Source organism: Acanthaster planci, linkage group LG05 (assembly GCF_054643075.1).
Source record: "Acanthaster planci isolate LZ-2023a linkage group LG05, COTS_SCS, whole genome shotgun sequence".
Classification (NCBI taxonomy): domain Eukaryota; kingdom Metazoa; phylum Echinodermata; class Asteroidea; order Valvatida; family Acanthasteridae; genus Acanthaster; species Acanthaster planci.
This window is the reverse complement of record NC_141781.1, coordinates 10,756,712-10,777,318: the sequence shown is the minus strand read 5'-3', so window position 1 is coordinate 10,777,318 and position 20,607 is coordinate 10,756,712. Positions and strand designations below refer to the sequence as shown.

The window sequence follows — 20,607 nt, the reverse complement described above, 5'->3', positions numbered from 1 at the left end:
CACAAGCATTACTGAACCAGTCACGTGGGACTGGCATGTTTTCCACATTATAGCATCTCAGAGGTCTCCCATTCCTCCTGAGGGTCTGAAAGCTTTGACTCGCTGTCCATTGCCCTTGACAAGCATATCAGAAAGGTACAATGTTCTCTTATTTATGCCATTCTATATTTCTTTCTCTCTTTAGTTCTCGCCAGCCATCAACAGGCAGCAGCAGCGGCAGCTGCAGCTGCTGCAACCGGTGTCAATCCGTACGCTGTCAGAAGGTAAAAGCACTACACACCAAACTCTCTACTTTGGAAAGCTTGATTACGTTCATGTTGTCACTCCAAGTGCAAGCTGAGACCTCAAAATGAAGTTGCAGTGGCATCCCATTACAAAATCAAGACTTGGTCCTGGCCGTGTATTCCAGGGTTTATAAAATCTCCACACCGCATTGCCTCAGTAGAACAAGATTAACCTAAATCACAAGCAATCTTGGCTTTAATTTGCTACACTGAACTATTTGAACTCAGGTTTATACTGTATGAACCCAGGTTTGGATGATTCAAAAACAAACAATAGATTGATTTTGCCATCCCGCTTCTTTTTTTTTTATATCTTCGTCACCCAGTACTTAAAGAGCAGCTCTAAGGAAAACTTTTTTCTCTGATTTCATCTTTTAAAATAAATATGGAAGCATCCAAATCAAACGTAGTGTCATTTGTCTTCAGAGCTCAATTATATGAAGCTAAATAGGGTTTTTTTTCTGTTCATGCCAAGATGCGAATTCTGAATGTAGACTGCGTCATTCGTAGAAAACTGAGAAAATGAGGGGAACCCTTGACTTGTGTTCGTAGTGGATAAACCCCTGTGCATGCCAAACAACGTATGTAGCCATAGTTTGTAGCCATTTTTAGCTTGTTATAGTTGAGCTCTGATGACAAATGACACTGCGTTCGATTTGGATGCTTCCATATTTATTTGGACAGGTGAAATCAGAGAAAACATGTTGCCCTTGGAGATGCTCCTTCACCAAACCATGTGCATACAGATTACACTTCATTTGTTTTTCCTTTCATTTTTTCCAGGGAATGAAGCAGGCTGAAAGGTTCCTCCACCATGCTTTTAGTGACACTTGCAATGTTCCACCAACCAAAGAGTCTGTGACCAAAGAGTTGATTGATTCCATCGATTGTTGCGGAACAAGGCTCTACTGCTCAGCAGTGGTTCTTTGGCGCCACATGCGCCAAAAGTGTTGAAGACAGGACAGAAATACTTTGCAGTATGCAGAAGGACTGTTGACGTTTGCGGCCAGTTTTTGGGGGAGCCTCTTTGTTTTAGGAAGAGGAAACAGGGAGGGACTTTGTGAGATGAAGACATGATATTTTTTGTTATTTTGTTAGAAATCTTGTCATTGGTCTTATTTAGAAGCTGATTTCAGGTTTCCAGTAAATTTATGGAGTTTGGGCAGAAAGAGGAAGTTTTGTATATAGTGTGGACAGGTGGATTATCTGGTTTGTATTCGGTCTTTTGATGCGGCCGGCATACGTGTGAATTTTTATACAGATGGGTAGAATGCTGAATCCCTTGTAAATTGTAAATCGCATTTCTTTAACCAAGTTAAAGAGGTGAGCCTTTTGTCCTTTTTGGTGGTTGGATTGCATACCAAACTGATCACCAACATTCTCCTCATGCCACAAGGTCAGCTTTCTTCATCAGGTATTAACTGTGCCCAGACACTGGCAAGCACTGTTTTGAATAAGATTTTGTAAGTTTTTCATAGAATGATCTCTCCATTTTACACTGACTGTCAATCAAAACGCACCAATAATTTTTTCTTCAGAAAATGGGAATTTAAAAAAATATGCTCTCCAATTTCTCACAAAGAGTTGTGGTGGGAGGACTTACTTAGACAGTCACTCAGCAAGTCATTCAGTCCATGCATGATTCCAGCATCTCATCAGAACAGAACATGAAAATGGTGCATTTCCATTGACTTGACAGTATTTTCAACTCACCGGTGACGATACCATCAATAGGGAACAGTAACTAATTCCCAGGGAGGTAACAGACTGGACTTCCCTCTTTTCCTTGCTGACTGTATACTATGGGACTGAATACTCAATGTGTGCGTTAGTCAAGCATTCTCTCTGTTAAGGATCCAGCTCCTTGCATGCAGTTACCATATACCAAACATAAGATTTTATTCGAAAAAGTACTGTTACATATATGTGCTGTAATTGTAGGAGAATATCCCCCCTCAAAATAAAGCATTTAAGGTGAAACAGGTCCTATTTTTAATTTATTTTTTTTTCTCTTGCTCCTTGTTTTAGTTAGTAGTGTCATAGCCATTTTGTACTGTTGGAATTTTGGCAGTTTGGATCAAATTCTCTTTTTCCCCTTGAGCATTTCTGCACTTTCAATTCCTAAAATCTGATGGTGAATTCTTGATGTTCTCGCTATTTTTGAAAAAGCGCAATATATAACTTCGTGGCTTAGAATTGCTATTACCCAGTTTACGGATAGAGGGGAGAGAAAAAGATCACCTGAAGACGACCAGAAACAGGTTCTGGCCCTCTTCCTTTGATTGCCAACTTCCTTTGTAGTGGATAAATCACAGAATTGAAACTGATCTGTGTCCAACAAGCGAGGGGACAACAACAACAAACGGTCATGTCTTGTATGTGCATTGCCGGGACAACCCATCATGGTGACTTAATTATTGCTGACAAATCATCAAGACAGTTTCTGACCGGCGGTGTCTCAGCAAAGAGTGTCTTGTTTCACCATACCTCGTCCAGGTGAACAGCAGTAGCTTTTGACAGCACTTTTGCCTGAGGAGAGAACCAGTCAAACATTCAAGTTTAGTGTGGTTCTTGAACACAAAAGGAAAGAAACAAGTTTGCTGTTGGTCGCGGAGACTGAATTTTTTGCCAGCATCAGCTTGTAGTAAACAAGCTGTTATTAAAACAAGTTGCCGTTACAATTGTAAATGATGAAGTATGATATTTGGCATCGGACTTTGTTGCTTAAAAAACTAATCGTTTTATCAAGTCTTATTCTTCCTAGATGTATTATAGACCTATATTTTCATTCTTGATTGTGTCTCGTTTTTTAAGTGCCACTGATTATAAAACCGTGTAGCACACACCACTTTGTATTTTACTGTATCTTAATAAAATTGTAGACTTTTGCCGCAAAAAATGCGACAGGAAAATCAGGCTCATTGAGTTCATTTGTATATGTCCTTGCGAGGATTTTGTTCTATTGGTTATTTTTTCATTTAAGCCAGTCAAAATGAAATTGTAGATTTATGGAACTTATGGACAGAGGATTAAACTGGGCATTATTTAGTTGCTACCTATTTTGTATTGAAAATATTATCAGTGGTGTTTTGCTGCTTGTGTCAACTTAACCATGGCTCTTTTGAGACGTGTAAAAAAATTTCGCCCTTCCCCACTGTCACTTGGTATGATTTAGTCACGATGCATCTTTATCATGCTGAGCCCCCTGAAAATGGAACATGTCATTCTAATGAACTGCCACCTTAAAGCTTACGCTGTGAATGACATCTGGGTCATTCCATGAGGTTGGGGCACAATTTGTGATGGTGTCCTTGTCACATGGGTAATTTTTACCACCTGTCATGACCTGAAGAGTAGGTCATTTACTCTGTAAAAATAACACACACCTCTGTATTCAGCCTTGCAAGGTGTATAATTTGGAATCCACATGCAGGGTAATAGCTGTTCAGTTCTACGGAACCCACATAACAATGGACACCGTCACAAATTGTGCCCCAACCTCATGGAATGACCCATCCACAAAAATTTCTGTCAGATTGAATTGAAGCTTCACACGTGCTAAAAACTGAAGTGTCGAATCCAACATCTACAGGAATGCGATTGGATATTGGATTTAACAAAATGTTGGATTCTACAGCAAGTGGTCACTGACCGCAGTCTGGTAAGTGTTTCACTTTTTGGCATAGGCCTAGACCCCTATGGATTCAAGAAGAACTCATCCTTTCCTCAGCTGTACATGTAGGAGGATCTAAAGCAAAAAAAATACAAAGGAAACAAATCCCTTACCTATGAGTTATCATATTCCTCTTTTCTAAATTGCATACAAATGGCATGACAATTTATATCAGGCTTCTTTCTGTGTTGACTTTTGAACAGACTCAAGAACCACACTACTGGAGGGAGCATCTGACCAGGTGACAGGCCTATACGGGTGCACTGAACTAATTCAAGCTCCACTGGAAAGAGTATAAAATCAACAAAGTTTGGAGCCCTATGGCAGGCAACTGAAGTCCCTGAGGCCTCTCAAACAAAAAGCAATGTGTTGTTTGGTCCGTCGGATTTCATTTGATTTTCGAATTTTAGTACGTGAACCATTGAATTTTTGAATTATCCACCAAAACCAAACTCAACCCCCAAAAAGTGAATGTTCGCAAGTCTTCTCAGCGGCCACTTTTCAAATGATATCCCTCACGTTCTGGGGGCTCTTCTGACACATTTTCAGTCACATTTTTGTCAGCTTTTCCCCCAGACGGGTGCCCCTGAATCTACAGAGGTGATCGTGGGCCATACCCCACAATTTCTTTGCTCACACAGACCCCTCTTTTCGAAAGAATTTGCAGGGGTACTTTTTAAGCGCCTTGGCCTGGTGGTCAATTTTCTTTGAATACGGGCGTTTCACAATTGTATCACCATCAAGAGTTTGCTGCACGTTGACCAATCACAGTGCAAGAAATCTGTTGACCCAATGCGTGTTTGGAAAGGGTTGACAATTTTCACGCACCGTGATTGGTCTAGGCATGGCAAACTCTTAGAGGCACACTATTGTGAATCGCCAGTATTTGGACTCTGCACAGACATAAACATGTAGACTGCCTTTTTAGACCTTGTTCGTGATTTCCACGGTGTGGACTAAAATCTAGACTTCTTTTTCAGAGAAAGGGAAACGTCCTGTGGACATGTATAAGTCCACAGAACGTCCTCCTTTCCTGCATCATGTGGACATCTTTTGTTCACAAGTCCACGCTAGGTACGTAAGGTTAGCGCGGTGGCACACGTGCGCTTGTGAAGTATACCGAGTGCACGGTGGTCGCTTTAGTCCGTTTATTGTCGCGACTTTGTGTCAAGAAATTAGTCTTTGAGCGTTGAGGAATCGCCGGCCCACCTACGTGATGACATTGATGGAGTATGTACAATGGATTTTGCTTTTATTATTCCACCTTTACAGGAATAAAATTCATAGGCCTAGTTCTAGTTGAGAGTGATGAGACCATGTTGAGACTAATCCTACATGTAGGACTGGGATCAACACTAGGCATGCCTACACTAACTGGCTATAGTACATCATGTGCATGGCCCATTTCTGTGAAAATGACATGAACAACTTTAGTAGGCCTATATGCCCACTGAGATTTTGCACACATCTTGCAAATTGTGTATCCCTCAAGTTGTTGGGTCTGATGTGCAGCTGGCCATCCAATTAATGGTATAAGCCCAACAAGCCCAACTTCACTTGACCCGACTGCATCAGGATGATGTAGATCAGTCAATAATAGTCTGAGCAACTTGGATTCTGACAAGATTTGGATATGGTCCAGCGAATCATGGCAATGCACACATGCTGTATACTCATCAGTCATGTCAGTGTGAAGTCACCAACTTGGTCTGGAATAACCTCGCTCTGAGTCAGCTCCATCTTGGGTCAACTTGGTCCCAAGTCAACTTGGTCTCGTCAACTCTTGAAGGCAGGCACTTGACTGCATCATGAATAAAAATCTTCCAAGCTAGTTTCAACACACTTTCTAGCATACCTTTACATGTATTAAAGTACATGTATTTCCAGAATTCTATCATGTACATTCTGCATGTACACTTTATTTACACATATAGGCCTACTGACATGTGCATGAGATGCCTGACCTTGTAATTTGGGAAGGCCGGGCACTTGGATGCATTATTAATTACTACAAATAAAAAAGCAAATCCCAGTCTTTCTTGCCAGTCTGACAAACTTTGGCATATAAATATTCCAAAAATCTAACATTGCATGTACACTTTATTTACAAACATACAAACATACTGTATATTAGCCTATTAAGCCTCGAAACAAAAAGTCAATGAAAAACTTGGTTCCTGATATACTAGTACCTTTTGTGTTAAGTTCTTGTCAGTTGCTGTGGAGATCAGTGGATTTTCAAAGACTCGGACTTGAACTTAAAATTACATGTACCAGTAGACCTTCTGGACTCGAACTCGAACAATGAGAACTTGGCTACCAGGACTTGACCCAAGCCCCCTCTCTGATTTTTAACTTTATTTTACTGCGCAAGACTGGTGGTCTACGCATTTGTCTGTGGTGCCGAGGCATGCGTATAATGGGAAAACAGGACCCGACAAGGTTTGGAACACTCCTTGGTATGTTTGTAAAGGTACATTTAGGCAAATTGTCCAAATACAAAAGGATTTGAACAGAATCATGCAATGTATATTCCGTTCATTGAATTTTGAAAGTTTCCATGATTGGACTTAGTAGTTTACAGTTTGATGAGTTGAAGTTTGTACTGTAGTGTGACATGTTGCAGCAGACTGCCATTGCTGGGTCAGAAGTCCACCCCTGCCTGTGCGCTCATCTTCTGGCATCACTGGCCTGATAGAGGAAGGCGATAGCAGCGTGGTTGGTCCCCTGCCTGTGGGCTCATTTTCTGGCATCACTACCCCAGTAGAGTAAGCCATCTCTTGTTTTACGACAGTAGTAGTCATGATTTTTGTTGTCGCAACAATTTGTCAAAGGTACAATCCACTATTTGTCTTTTGTGGATTATTTTCCTTTGAAGCAACAAAATTACTCAAAATCTATAGAAAGGAACACAAGAACGAACCTGATGAAGATGAACTTTGAGCTTAATAGTGAATGTTTAATATTCTGAGAAAACTATTCTAGGACTTGGATTTCAGATCAAAAGTTGCTGAGTCGTGTTTTAAATTGTGCCTGTATTCAGCATCTGGGAAACATTCTCATATTCAGTCGAATACAGCTACACCTTTTCACCCCCTGAACTGATGAATTATGGAAACTGCTAGTGTGTGTGCATCATGTCAACGCTTGCATGCATTTCTAATAGTGATTTTCCAAAAATTTGAGAAGGCGCGTGCTTAAAATAATTATTTCTTCATGATGACCGTTTGCCAGAAAGAATAGTTTCTCACAGAATTTAGTCGTCTATCTAAACCAAGTATACTTTTCAACAACAATAATGGATACCTTTTTGATAACTGCAAATGAAAGACTGTACAGTACAGCCAAATGCATCCTCACCTTGGAGGAAAGATTTGCTTAAACTTAGTGATGTAACAACAGAAATCTCTATCCGCCTGCAACCATTAGCACAACCACCCTGAGCACCGCCATGAAATAGCGCTCAAGATTAGCACATTTTTCTGCTAAACTTAGCACAAATTTTCTTCCGACTGTGTTAACAAGCCCCATGAAATTGCGCCCGACCCCATCCAGCCTGTTACACCCTGCACTTCCCAGCACTGTAAGGTTTTACGGATTTAACAGTGACCCACAATAAGAGTCTATGTGGTGATGGGTTGAAACATGGGTGTTTTGCTCATTTCAGTGTGACTGAAAAACCTTAGGAGACCTTTTCTTGTTTTTTGTCATTTTTCCCTGTGTTTAGATTTGGGAAGGCCTCATTGCCAGGTGAATGTACTGCCATAGTTGCCTACATGAACGTTGAAGCTGCCTAGCGTCATGGTGCATGTGGACTGACCGTTGAAATCTCCAAAGTGAAGTGGCAAGTTATACGTAATAAGTAGCACAGGTAAGAGTCTTGTAGTTCATATCATTGCTGGCTTTCTGCAAGGATGAATCTGGGAAAGGGGGAGGGGCCGATGGGGTCATGACCAAAAAAGGAGCAAAAATTGTTTTCATTTGAAAAAATGAAAGGATCTTTTTGGTCTATTTAATTTCCCTTCATTTGAAAAGTGGAAATGTAGCCTAACCCCTCAAACAACTTTAAAAAAACCAAAGATTTGGCTCACAGAATCAAGTTTGTCCCCACTCCCCGAAAATACTTTGGTCCTGGATCCACCCTTGGGTGCTTATGGCTAGCTTTACGGACAACCCTGACCTAGGGATAGTTGTGTGCATCGGGTTGACCAAGCAAGACGATAGGGATGAGGTTTTAACCTTGTAACCAGGGCAAGCTCGTTGAATGCACCCACTATACTGGAACTGTTCACATTTTCCTGGCCTAAAGTTCCTTTTCCTTTATGGTTCGTTGCTGTTTCATGACAAACTACATTGATCAATGGTCCACATTTCCTGAGACATGTTCAACATGTTCAAGGAGCAATTTGGGTTTCACGGTTTTAATAGTAAAACTCATGAAATGAAGCATCTAATCATAGAATAATACCTTTAGACCAACAACAGCAGGGGCATTATTTAAGGAAAGTGTCCATTTCTAATAACCATAAGCAAATGGCTGCCTTGGCCTCTGGGGTTTCATGATTTTCTGAGCAGCACTGCTCTACATCAAAGAAGATGGATTGGGGGCAACTGTGGCAATCGTCCATCACGCATTATTTAGCCTTGTTGGTCTTTTATTAAAGTTCTAACCTGGCACAGTTCAATTTTTCTTCCTCATAATATTGCCCATTATTAAAATCGCATTCACTATGGGGCTTTGTTCAGGCTTTTTGAAGCTTAGCAATGAATATGGACAAAAACTTAACTGTTCAAAGGCCTTATTTAAAGAAGGATCTACCTTAATTTTGACAAATGTTGAACCAAAACACAAAAAGGGACCCACTGTAAACACTTAAACAGTATTTTCAGTCACCATCCAAAATTTCCAATTTGTATCCATTTCAACAGACTTTTGCACACTGTTGAAATATTTCTGCCCACACTTTTGGGATCAATCATTGATTTCTGTAGGAGCTGTTGGCCCATGGGTATTTCAGGTTTGTGGTCTTCCCTGATTGACATTACAGTATTATATGTACTGTAATTATATGTACTGTAAACAGTGCCCTCACTTGTTAAGAAAAGGGAAAGACAAATATAAGTGTTTAAACATATCACTTTTTGATTTTTTGATTCACTAAACCCTAAAGAGGTGTCTGGAAAATATTTCTAACAAAGAGTACAAATCACAAATGCTTTCAGAAGTAATGGGTCATCAGTGTCAAAGGAATCCTCTTGTCATAGTTCATTTTCTGATATGAAAATGGATGAAAAGCAATAGACACTAACAGTTTGTTATAAAATGAAAGGTGTAAAAACAAGGAGCGTACAAGATATGTCTCAATTTCTACTGCAACTTAGTTCCTTTTGTGATTAATATCTACCCAGACCTCCTCATATGGGTTTCCCCAGGACAAACGGACCATAATGCTGATGAGAAGAGCGCCCTCGCCTCCTTCAACCTGGAGGGAAGGAAGATGGAGGACAAGATCCTATGGGACTTCACAGAGATGATTCATGAGAATGCCAAGGCGAGGAAGTAATTCAGATAGATTCCAGTCTTCACCTCCATCACTGAGGAGGAACACGGTTTTCAAGATTGCATGAGGGATCCTCATCAGAATCTTAGGCATTGATTCACAAAAAGGCAAGGAAAGGACTCAATCTTCTCAGAGATACAGTTCCTTGCTTCCGCCTTAGTGATGGAGCAAGTCTATCTGCATTTGTACACTACTCAAAGAATCAAAGGATCATACGTAGTGATTAATAATTTAAACAAATGGTATTCACATCGCAAAAAAATGAGCATCATTTAATTTGGCTATTTCTTGGCATCAAACCAAAAAATCTCACGATACTGAAAAAAACTTTGGTCAGCACCTTGTCCAGGTCCTCCGTGGCCCTGAAAATGATGTATAAACAATTGAGTTTTAACCAAGTAATGTGAGGGCACTGTTTATGAATAAGAATGATATCGCAGTAATGTGAGGGCACTGTTTGAGTTACAATATCGCAGTAATGTGAGGGCACTGTTTATGAGTTACAATATCGCAGTAATGTGAGGGCACTGTTTATGAGTAAATTCTGGTAATGTGAGGTAACTATTTGTGATTCTGAGTCACAGAAATGAAGCACTTTCAGATGTACGTATCTCAGCATGAAAAATTACATGTAACTGTTGAGACCCTTTTATTTAGAAAAATAATGCAATGTCTGACATGTATCTGTTTGCAAATCTCCAATGTCAGGACATTAAAAAAAAATTAAATAAAAAATTCACAGTTTTCGAAAACCTAAACACAAAATGGTAAGAGGTCCAATATTTCAGTCACTTTTTCTCAAAATGTCCTAAAGTGAGACACATACGTGTACATCGTTTTACCACAATAGGGTTGTATAGTACTGGCCAGTCTCATTCATGTTATTGTACCCCCCCCAACTCTTTAAGACACTCCCAGTCTCTCACCCCCTTGCCTGAGAGTCATCCCATCCTTAATTTATGTGCAAAGAGAGTGAAAGGTGGCCATTTTGAAGTTGTGCAATACCTGAGCAATACACATGACCCAATGCTTTTTGACCCTTCCAGCCAATTGGGCTCTGAAACATGACTAAGCAACAGCATTGTCTCACATTCTATGGTGCTCAACCAAGCATGAACATGAGCTTCAGTGTACAAAAAGTAAAGCCAATGAGGTACACACCTGGCTGTAATTTTCATACACAAATGTCTGATCCTTTAATTTTTCTTGAGTAGTGCATATTGGTATAATGAACAGGGCAGGGTCCATACACAATGCTTGGTGCAGCGTACCTCCCAACTACATGTATTGCTATTCCATTGGCACTGTTCCAATCGTCGCATTTTCATAGATCTAAAAATCGAAATGTGCCGATTTTCGTTTAAAAAAATGGGGGGAAAAGTCCTGACAAAAGGGGGCGCTATTTGCCAAAACAGAGAGAGTGCCATTTGCAGAAAAAAGAGGATACTATTTCCTTTGTTGAAATGTCAGTTGTTACACATACATATGTGGGTGTTCTTGTTCATGTAAAACAGATTCTCTTGTGCGGCTGCTTGTTTTGCTATGGGCTCATTATGTGGTCGTTCCAATTTTAGAGTTTATTGACATCTTAACTTTTGAGTCACTCTCATCAGTCCTAAATTTTTTTCTTTAAAGCAAATTTGTGATGCTAAGTAAAAGTGTGCAGAAAATTTGGGAGCCAAGAGGCATGTTCTGTGTACCGAATTGTTCAGTATAGTAATATTTTACTGTACTTACATCCAAATTATTTCGCTTCTTTTCATCGTAACGGATTGAGACATATTAATGCACATTTAAAACATTTATGTTTACATTTAAGTTATCAAGATGCTATACATGTACTCCAAAATTTGAAAATAATTACCATTTGGAAAGATCCTAGACAATTTGACACTACTTCTTCTGAGGACAAATTGCTTGTAACTGTTGCATGCTTTTAGAAATTCAATGGTGTTCCCATTCAGGCAGCCAAAATACCAGCACTGTTCAGTCAACCCAGTGGCTGTTCTGAACCTCACTTTTAACAAGTTCCCCTCAAACAGATATTAATGACAAATGGGAAGAGCACCTGAAACAGGGCTGGAGAGCTCAGTTGGTAGGTTCAAATCCTGCTCCAGTCAATTTCTTTGTTCATCTTTATAAGTTTTTCTTTGGAAAAAATTTCAGTGCATTTTGCAAGTTGTACATCCAGTGTTGCCAGATCATTAGAAAAAAGTCTTTCACTTTATTATTAAAAACCTGCAAGTCGCAAATCTTTGGCTCAGTGCTGCAAGGTTATTACAGCAAAAATGTAATTTTTGAAAATGCCCTAACTTGGACATTACTCTGTGCACGAAAGAAATGTTTGATTTAAACAGTTTTTTTTTTAATCATAAAACTAATTGTTTCCCAAATTAATGTCTAAAACAATATTTTTCACTGAACACCTTTCGTGCATTCTAAGGACCTTTTCGCACTGACATGAAATTTGTTTCATTTGAAAATATTACCTTGCAAAAATGCTTTGTGTGTATGTAAAACAATCACCATTTATTGCTGTAACCAGTTAATTTCTATTTGCAAGTGAAATAAATACTCATTTATTTAAACTAGCAGAACAACTTGTTTGTATGTTTATATCTTTTTGTAAAACTGTAGTACTTTGCCACTTTACCCTTCTCCTAATCTGGACCATTTTACACTGCCAGAGTTTAAGGTACATCTGTTTCCATCTTTAGATTTTACATTACAGCCTCATCCTACATGGAAGCCCTGCCAGTCTTTAAACATCTTCCAAGCTCCTTATATAAAGTTCCCTCTTGGAGCCTTTTAGTCTCAATCTTATAAGGGCTACAATAAACCCAACAGCAATATGGAACATCTCCTTCAACCCCAAGGGATCCTCAGAGCTCTAATACTGATAGTCCCAAGCCCTCAACCATCCACTCTACCCTTCCTATCAGCTCCTAGACTTCCAGCCCCTAGGAGTTCCACCCTTGCCCATCTCCAGTACACAGTTTGGCTGAAAAATATTCTAAGTCCAAACAATGGAAGGTTTAACATTTAGAAACGAGCACATTTTTTCAAGAAAGTGCCGTGGCATAGCGGTTAAGGACACTAACTGCTATGCACAAGGACCTGGGTTCAATTCCAGGAGGGCATGCACAATTTTGCTAAAAAACTTAGTAAAAAAAAAAAAAAAAAAAAAAAACCTCCTTTTCCAGGGACCCCAGGGTTTGAACCGGGATCCCTTGGCCTGGCAGCCAGCAAGCTAACCACCAGGCCACAGGCCTCTTGATAGATAAAATTTCGGAACTTATATTTAAAGGTTAGGATTGCGCAATTTTAAAAAGGTCAGAGGGCACAGCACATTTGCATATATTTAAAATAACACAGAAATTTAAATATGTTAATGGTAGAGAATACATAAAATATTTAGACCTTGTATATATTTTAGGTCCAACATGTATTTGCAAATCTTTCTATATTTACACCTCCAAATGTTCAGTTTCGATCATGTACGTGTTACCAAAAATTGTGTTGGTTGAAACGTGAACACAACCTGGAGAAAGATTCTGCTAGGATTGAGATATCTGGTCTGAATTTTTCAATTTAGAGAATATTTCACAATTTTCAGTATCTTGCTATGAACACTGAAATTTGTCAGTTTTTCTGAATGAGTGGGGGGCGCTACCTGCTTTGATGTAAATCAGGGAATTCAGGCAGCGTTCGGTTCTTTTTTTCCCTCTTTCCATTACCATTGTGCAATTAATCACTTCAGACCGGGGGCATTTATAAATGTTGATTCTGCTGGGACAGGATATTTTTCATTTTATTCTGTTTTCAAAATAATATCTTTGTTTACTGGACACTTACACCCACATAAAGGATTGTCTGGTTTCTACTCAAATCTGACAGACAACATCCGTTGACACCGGAATATTTTCGGTCTACCACCTTGTAAAAAGAGCCCAGATTGTGCATTGTTACATAATGTTCTTTTGTTCCCGAAACTGGCACAGTGCCCTGCTGACGTCTTTTCAATAGGGGCCAGACATGAATTCGCCCGTCACCATGGGATGTTGACTCCATTTAATCTGTGGTATAAATCAATCACTATTATCAAAACAAGTTTTCTGACATAACATTCTGAAATATCCATGTGTTATACTAAGTCATGGATACAATGCAACATAAATTGACCCACCATTACAAAGCACATCGTTAGAAAACTGCCTACACTTTGGCAGAAAATTACAGCAAGTAATCAGACTTATAAACTTTAGTACTAGAAAGATTAACTCACGACTCTGCCGAGATTATAAGTTATCACCAGCAGCAGAACTGCAGCTCCAAATCAGTCACTTAAGAACGTTAAGTTTGGCTTACATGGTCGAGACGTTCTGCTGCAATACCCAACAATGAGGAAACAAAATGTTGAGCATGACTCGAACAAGAATCTCAGGAGTTGTGGTTAAAGCCGCGTGTCTAAACACACACACACGTATGCATTATACATGTACAGACTGTGTACCTTACTGTGACCTAGATACATTTTGGGCAGGCAGTCCAGGAACTGGTGCCTCGGTAGGCAATGCTATGACTAATGAATAAATTAGGCACCCAGGATCAGAGGTAAACCTAATACAGTTTGACAATGTGCGTCTGCATTACATCCCAGCCTCTTAAAAGGCCCTACATCCTACTGTAGGTACATTTACAACTTTCATTAAGTAATCAGGCACCTGTGTTACAAACAGCAAACTACAAACTTGAACTTGAAACATCAAACTACTAAACAGCAGCTTTACTTTAAGCCAAATCTAAGAACGTTCCAAAAGACACAACTTTATAACAGGTCGAGTGTAGGTCCCAGTCCCAGTCTTGACCTCTGCACTTCGAACCAAACCATTGCTTCCAGGGAAGACCTTGCTGATCCAAGCAGAAGGCCAGGCCAGTGGTTTCACGGTGCCTGATGGTCCACCACTACCACAAGATCACCTTCATTGAGGTTCACCTTACTTTCAACCCAACGTTGTCTTCTCTGAAGGTTTGGTAACTACTCTGCAACCCTGCGTTTGCAAAATCTTTCAGCTAGTAGTTGCACATGCTTCCATCTTTTTCGAAACTGCTCAGTTTCAGGTAAGCCTCGTAGTGGCAGAGGATGGCCTGATCTCAGCTTCAGGAGATGGCTTGGGGTTAAGGCCTCAAGATCATTGGGATCATCTGATACTGTCGTTCATGACTGACTCTACCTCGCAAAATAGGGTTACTAGTTTCTCACCGTCAAGGATCTGGTTCTTGAGAAGTGCAAACCCTTTCTAACAGCTCTTATCTGGCGTTCCCATGATCCACCCATGTGGGATGCCACAGGTGGGTTGAAGTGCCATTCAATGCGCTTGGTGAGGAGAACACCTTGTACCTTGTCATCCTTGTGAAGCTTGACAATGTTTTTCCTCAGTTCTCTTCCACCTCCGATGAAGTTTATGCCATTATCCGAGTATGTATGCTCCGGCACTCCTCCTCTGGCAGCAAATTTCATGAGACCTGGTGCAGACAAGAAGCGCAACTTCACATCACTACGGGATGCGGGATCTTCTAATGGTTGCTTCTGTATATTATTTTATTGGGCATACAGGAACAACATTCTGGAAACAAAAAACAGAAAGGGGGCGTAATTAGGAATCTAACTCGAATTGATAAATTTCAAACTACAGTCGAACACGCTTAATACGAGCCCAAAGGGACTCTTCAAAAAACTTCTTCTTACGGTGGACCTTGTGTTATATGTGTTGACGCCATTCATAGAGCGCAAGCCTGGCGTCATGCACCAGCAAGCATTGTTATACACTACGTCAATGTACATGTACTGCAGGCCTACATGTGCTGTACGATACAGTATATGCAGTGGATAATACCCAACGTTACACGTAAGTCAAGGTTAAATTAACTTGAAAATCAGTTCATATAAGGACCAGACATAAGAGGGCGTTGAAATTGGGGAATTTCCGTTGGTTTGTAATTGGCCGGAGGGATCTATTTTCAAGTCAGGTTCACCAATAATTGTTCATTTTCGGCTAAAAAAAAATCCACTTCTTTCAAACCAGATCTGCTGTGATCCAAACTCCTTTGATGCCGCTACATCGCAACACCTATTATCGTCTAGAATAAAGCCCCAATAATGGCACAAGGAACTGATATGCTAAGTCATCATTGGCAAAACCGCAGCGCAAATTGCTGAGCGGATTAGCATTTTTGGAGAATTACACGCACTCCATCAGGAAGTACTTACTGGGATTAAGCTTTTGAAGGCGCTTTTCAATTGTACTTGTATTAACCACTTCATGCCAGGGCATTTTTCAATGTTGATAATGCTGGGCCCACATAATTATCATTTTTTCCGTTTTCAAAATTCTTCAAAAATTCATCATTTCATTTTATAATGGATGTTTGTAGTGGCACAAAGTAATCTTTAGGCACTACTCTAAGTTGACAGGTGACCTTCATTGACGCCCGAGTATTTCAGCGAGGCCTGCAGCCTTGTAAAAAGAGCCCAGATTGTGCGGTGTTATGTAACGTTCTTTTGTTCACGACCCTAGCTCAGTGCACTGCTGATCTCTTTTCAATAGGGGCCAGATTAGTGTGCAGCGGTGCTGTGTGGCTCATCGCTGCGGTGGTGGAGTGCTTTTGCCCCCGGTGGTAATCTGCTTGCTCTAAATGCCCCGAACCCTGGTATACGGTTTCAAAACAAGGCTGGATTATCACCACTTTTGCAAGTGAAAAATGTTGATAATGCCCAGCAGCCTGGTCTTTTGTTCGGAGTACGGTCTTTTGTTACGGGGCCCTGTTTCCCTGTTTCCGATACAAATGAACTAGCTAAACCAGATATCGCTGTAATTAGAATAAAGCTAAAACTAGAATTAGTGGGCCGGTCATGAATAAAACAAACAGGAGGCAGAGTGAAATCAAGCTATTGACATGTGAGAGAATTGAGTCTAATTTGTCTAATATATCTAATGTACAAACCAGGAATAAATATTCTACGGATAGCCAGACTATAAGAGATATGTAGTAAATTGAAAGCAAATCTACATGTATTTCTACATTAGCAATCACTCATGCAATCTTATCGTATCGTACATTTAATCTGTGTAATTCTAATCTTCAACTATAAAATCATGCCTTCAAATTGTTCTACAAATGTATTTACCTGAAGGTTTTCTTTTCCCGGACTTCTACTGTAATACACAGGATACGACGGAATGATTCAAAAATACAAAGAATTTCATTGTTATTAAGTTGCTTGTGGACGCAACGCTTCTGTGCGCCGATACGCAGCAGTCCAGCTGTTATTCAAACCAAGACCATTTAAGAAAGCATCTGTCCTCAAGGAATGCAGAACTTCGAGGTGAATGGCCCTGGTGGCCAAGCAGACAAACAAACAGCCTACCTCTTTTCCCTAGAGCGGCCTCATTTGACCAAGAAAGGGCCAAAACAATCTACCCCTACATGCTAGAAGGATGGTAAGTCAGCGGTTACCCTAGCTTCTGGCAGATTGGAGATGCACTGAACCTCTGGCTGAGCATATATGTCTTCTTGCAAGGCATACATTCCTTCAGGACCCGATTTCAAGACGCGGTTTCAGAATCCAGTATTTCCTCCTGACAATTAACAGACAGAACACGATCCCTTCCGCCATGACCTTGTGAGCAACTCATGAACATGGCGAACCACGAGGGATACATGATGATTTTGGGGTGGAATGGAGGGGAACTGGCAGTCTTCTTCAATTGGAGCAAGTCATTACCTACCACCTACCCTCAGAACACCATCGTTGTCCAGATAAGGTCTTAGATTGAAGGCGGCACTCTGTCTTCTCACAGCTGTACTGCCCTTCTGCAAATCCTTGATTTCTTGAGGGAAGCTCTTATGTTGGACATGCTTCAGGATAGCCAGCTCAGCTGCCTTGAGCTCGTGAACCGTCAGCCGGGATGGGTCCAAAACTGGCTTGTCATTTGTCAACCAATTCTTGAAACAGAGGATCCCTGCCACTGCCTTACGAAGACTGAGCCAGCAGGAATACCATTTCATAAGCTCATCAATCGGATTGGCCTTATCCTTGGCATCAGCAGCTCGAGAGGATGTCTCCCATTTCACTTCTCAATCCTCGTCAGGCAGATTTATCATTTCCGGTTCCATAGGCCACTAACTTTCGCTTTGCCAAAGGAATCTAGGTCCATTCCTCTATTTATCTGATGACAACAGGCAGTCTGCATTGAGCATCGTCGGCCGGATTGAGATCCGTGCTTACGTACCGCCATTGCTCTGGTGATAATGCCTCATGGATTGTTGTCACTTGATTGGCCATGAAAGTGTGGAAAAGCTTTATTCGGTTCCTGATATACTGCAGGACCAGCATGCTATCTGTCCAGAATGTGGATTTACCAGTGTCCAGATCAGTCTCCTTTCTGAGCATGACATCCTACTGAGAAGCAAGCACAGCTGCAGACAGCTCAAGTCTTGGGATAGTCAATGCCTTCAGTGGTGCTAGATGCGATTTGCCCATAACAAAACTGCAATGGACCTTGCCAGTTGAACTGATAAAGCCGGCAAAGGACACACATCCATACGCATCCTTGGATGCATCCGAGAAGTGATGCAGCATCTGTCTAATCAAAACCTCGATAGTCGTTCGAGGCCGCCTTGCCACTTTATCCACTGATCTCAGGTTGCACTTTCCAGGGGCTCATCCCAACCCTTGTTGGCGACCCTGTATTCACTCTGGAAGAGTAACTTTGCTTGAAGAACATAGGGGCACAAGAACCCAAGTGGATCGTAGACCAAGCACATGATTCTTAGCAGACCTGGCCGAGAACGACTTCTGAGCTTTGGATGCAAACTGATTCCCAGGGTGTCATCTTCAGCATCCCAGTGGATTCCAAGAGCTCAGTCTGCCAGTAGTGATTCTTGGTTCAGGTATATGCCTCTAAGAGTCTTTGCTCTCTCCTGCTAAAGGATGGCTTCCAGGACCTTTCTGGAGTTGCTTAATCACTTTGTCAAGCGGAACCCTCCACATGCCAGCAATTTTGTCAGTTGTTCAACTGTTTTGATTGCTTCTTCCTCTGACTTCAATCACTTCAAACAATCATCGTCTGAAGTTCCTCTTCACAGTCTCTACAATGTGATGGTCGAACTTATCACCATGGCCATCAGCCGTCCTTTGAAGGGCAAAGTTGGTACAGCTCGGGTGCAAACCCTGCCGAATGGATGAACAGTCATTCGGTACATCTCTGGTAGCTGAGATATGTCACCATCTGGCCACCACAGCAACCGAAATACGTCCCTGTGCCTCTCAACAACACTGACCTGGTGAAACATCTGCTCGATGTCTGACATCAAGGCAGCCTGACCTTCTCGAAATCGCAACAGAACTCCTATGAGTCTGTATAGAGAAAAAAGTGATCAACGACTCGCAATGTCATGTTGCTGGTTGCGACGTTTCAGCTGCTGGTGCTGCTAGCCTTCATCAGGCAACTGAAGTCTGGATGCTGCAGAGTCCGCTATACACTGCTGGACCGCGTCCTCCGCGTGCCCCAGCCGTGTACTGCGGACATAGTACGGGTGATCTCAGCGGGCGTTGCACGCTCCACTCCATGGGCGTGAAGGGGCGTGTCCTCGGTGTGGCTCTGTTGTGCTCCGGTGATTGTGTTGACGGATGGTGGGGAGCCAGAACCCGGGGATGTCGATGCCACTGTAGCTGTTGATGCTGTGTCGGTTGAGGCGGATGTGGATGGCCTCCTTGATGCGTCTGGTGTACCAATGCTGGTCCTGGTCCACACATTGCACGCCGTCCCAGTTAGGGTGGTGACCAGCTCCCCAGGTGTGTTCAGCTACTGCTGACGAATCCACACGGGAGAGTCTCACATCGTGCTGGTGCTCCTTGATTCTCTCGCAGACTCAAGACGACGCTTGCTGTGTGGCCCTTCGTCGCCTGGAGGAAGACCCTGAGTTGCCTGACCGGACATTGCTCTCCCCCACCAAGATCATCTCCTTACTAGAGTTTGTCCTGCGCTCCACGTATTTCCTGTACGGTGGAGCGTACTACGAGCGGACAGACGGGGCAGCCATGGGTAGTCCGGTGTCAGTGGTTATTGCCAATCTCTACATAGAAGCGTTCAAGGAGGAAGCCCTGCAGAGTTGCCCGCCCGACTGCCGTCGTCATTGCACCACAGGATAAAGCCAGCCATCTACTCAACCACCTGAACAGCTTCAAGCCCAGCATTCGGTTCACCATCGAGAACGAGCAGAACAGCAGCATCGCATTCCCGGACACCATGGTCAACAGGGAACCTGACAGCAGCCCGACTAGCACCGTGTACCGCAAGCCCACTCACACCGACCAGTATCTGGCTTTTGACTCACACCACCCAGAGTCCGTCAAGAGGGGTGTGGCCAAGTGCCTCCACGACCACACCTCATGCCTAGTCACCAGACCATGCTGCACAGCCGCTGAGAGACACCAAGTCACCGCTGCCCTCATGGTGAACGGGTATCCCACATCCTTCATGCGGCAGTTATCAAGATCCAAGACCAGCACCAAAGCGGAGCGACCGGAGTACAAGGCCTTCACCGTTCTTCCCTTCATGGACGGTATATCCAGACGGCTGAAGAGGATCCTGGAGGACCACGGTGTCCAGACTGTGTTCCAATCATCCACCACCTTGAGGAGTCAACTCATGCGCCCTAAGGATCCTATCCCACCAGGAAGACGCTGAGGAGTAGTCTACAGAATACCGTGCGGTGACTGCGACAGGGTGTAAGTCGGCAAGACTGGCAGACCCGTCGGCGAGAGAATCAAGGAGCACCAGCGCGACGTGAGACTCTCCCGTGTGGATTCTTCAGCGGTAGCCGAACACACATGGAGAGCTGGTCACCACCCTAACTGGGACGGCGTGCAGTGTGTAGACCAGGATCAGCATTGGTACACCAGACGCATCAAGGAGGCCATCCACATCCGCCTCAACTGACACAGCATCAACAGCGGCATCGACATCCCTGGGTTCTGGCTCCCCACCATCCACCAACACAATCACCGGAGTACAACGGAGGC

The 20,607-nt window shown here is 42.2% G+C and overlaps 2 protein-coding genes across 9 annotated transcripts in view; both read left to right on the top strand.

The window, feature by feature from the left end:
- Nucleotides 1-3,196, top strand: part of LOC110981100 (uncharacterized) — a 131,745-nt gene extending 128,549 nt beyond the window's left edge. For 7 of the 8 annotated variants that reach the window (XM_087137298.1, XM_087137299.1, XM_022238344.2 and 4 more), the window contains 2 exons: nucleotides 185-263; nucleotides 1,068-3,196. In XM_087137298.1, the coding sequence (XP_086993424.1) occupies nucleotides 185-263; nucleotides 1,068-1,074 (86 nt within the window). In that variant the 3' untranslated portion in view covers nucleotides 1,075-3,196. Of the gene's footprint in view, nucleotides 1-184; nucleotides 268-1,067 lie in introns of those variants that run through there. The other variant, XM_087137302.1, reaches the window with a different exon arrangement.
- Nucleotides 3,197-18,699: 15,503 nt separating this feature from the next.
- Nucleotides 18,700-20,272, top strand: LOC147799068 (uncharacterized). Its single transcript, XM_087136788.1, has 3 exons — nucleotides 18,700-18,729; nucleotides 19,453-19,635; nucleotides 19,730-20,272. Exons 1-3 carry the CDS (start codon nucleotides 18,700-18,702, stop codon nucleotides 20,270-20,272), a joined length of 756 nt encoding a protein of 251 aa, XP_086992914.1.
- The last annotated feature ends 335 nt before the right edge of the window (nucleotides 20,273-20,607 follow it).

Bases quoted from the DNA above. Each gene is read 5' to 3' on its own strand.
- LOC147799068 (XM_087136788.1), top strand. From the start codon at position 18,700: ATGGCCATCAGCCGTCCTTTGAAGGGCAAA. The intron at 18,730-19,452 runs GTTGGTACAGCT...ATTCTCTCGCAG, and splicing joins GCCGTCCTTTGAAGGGCAAA to ACTCAAGACGACGCTTGCTG. The intron at 19,636-19,729 runs GTGTCAGTGGTT...ATTGCACCACAG, and splicing joins GGGCAGCCATGGGTAGTCCG to GATAAAGCCAGCCATCTACT.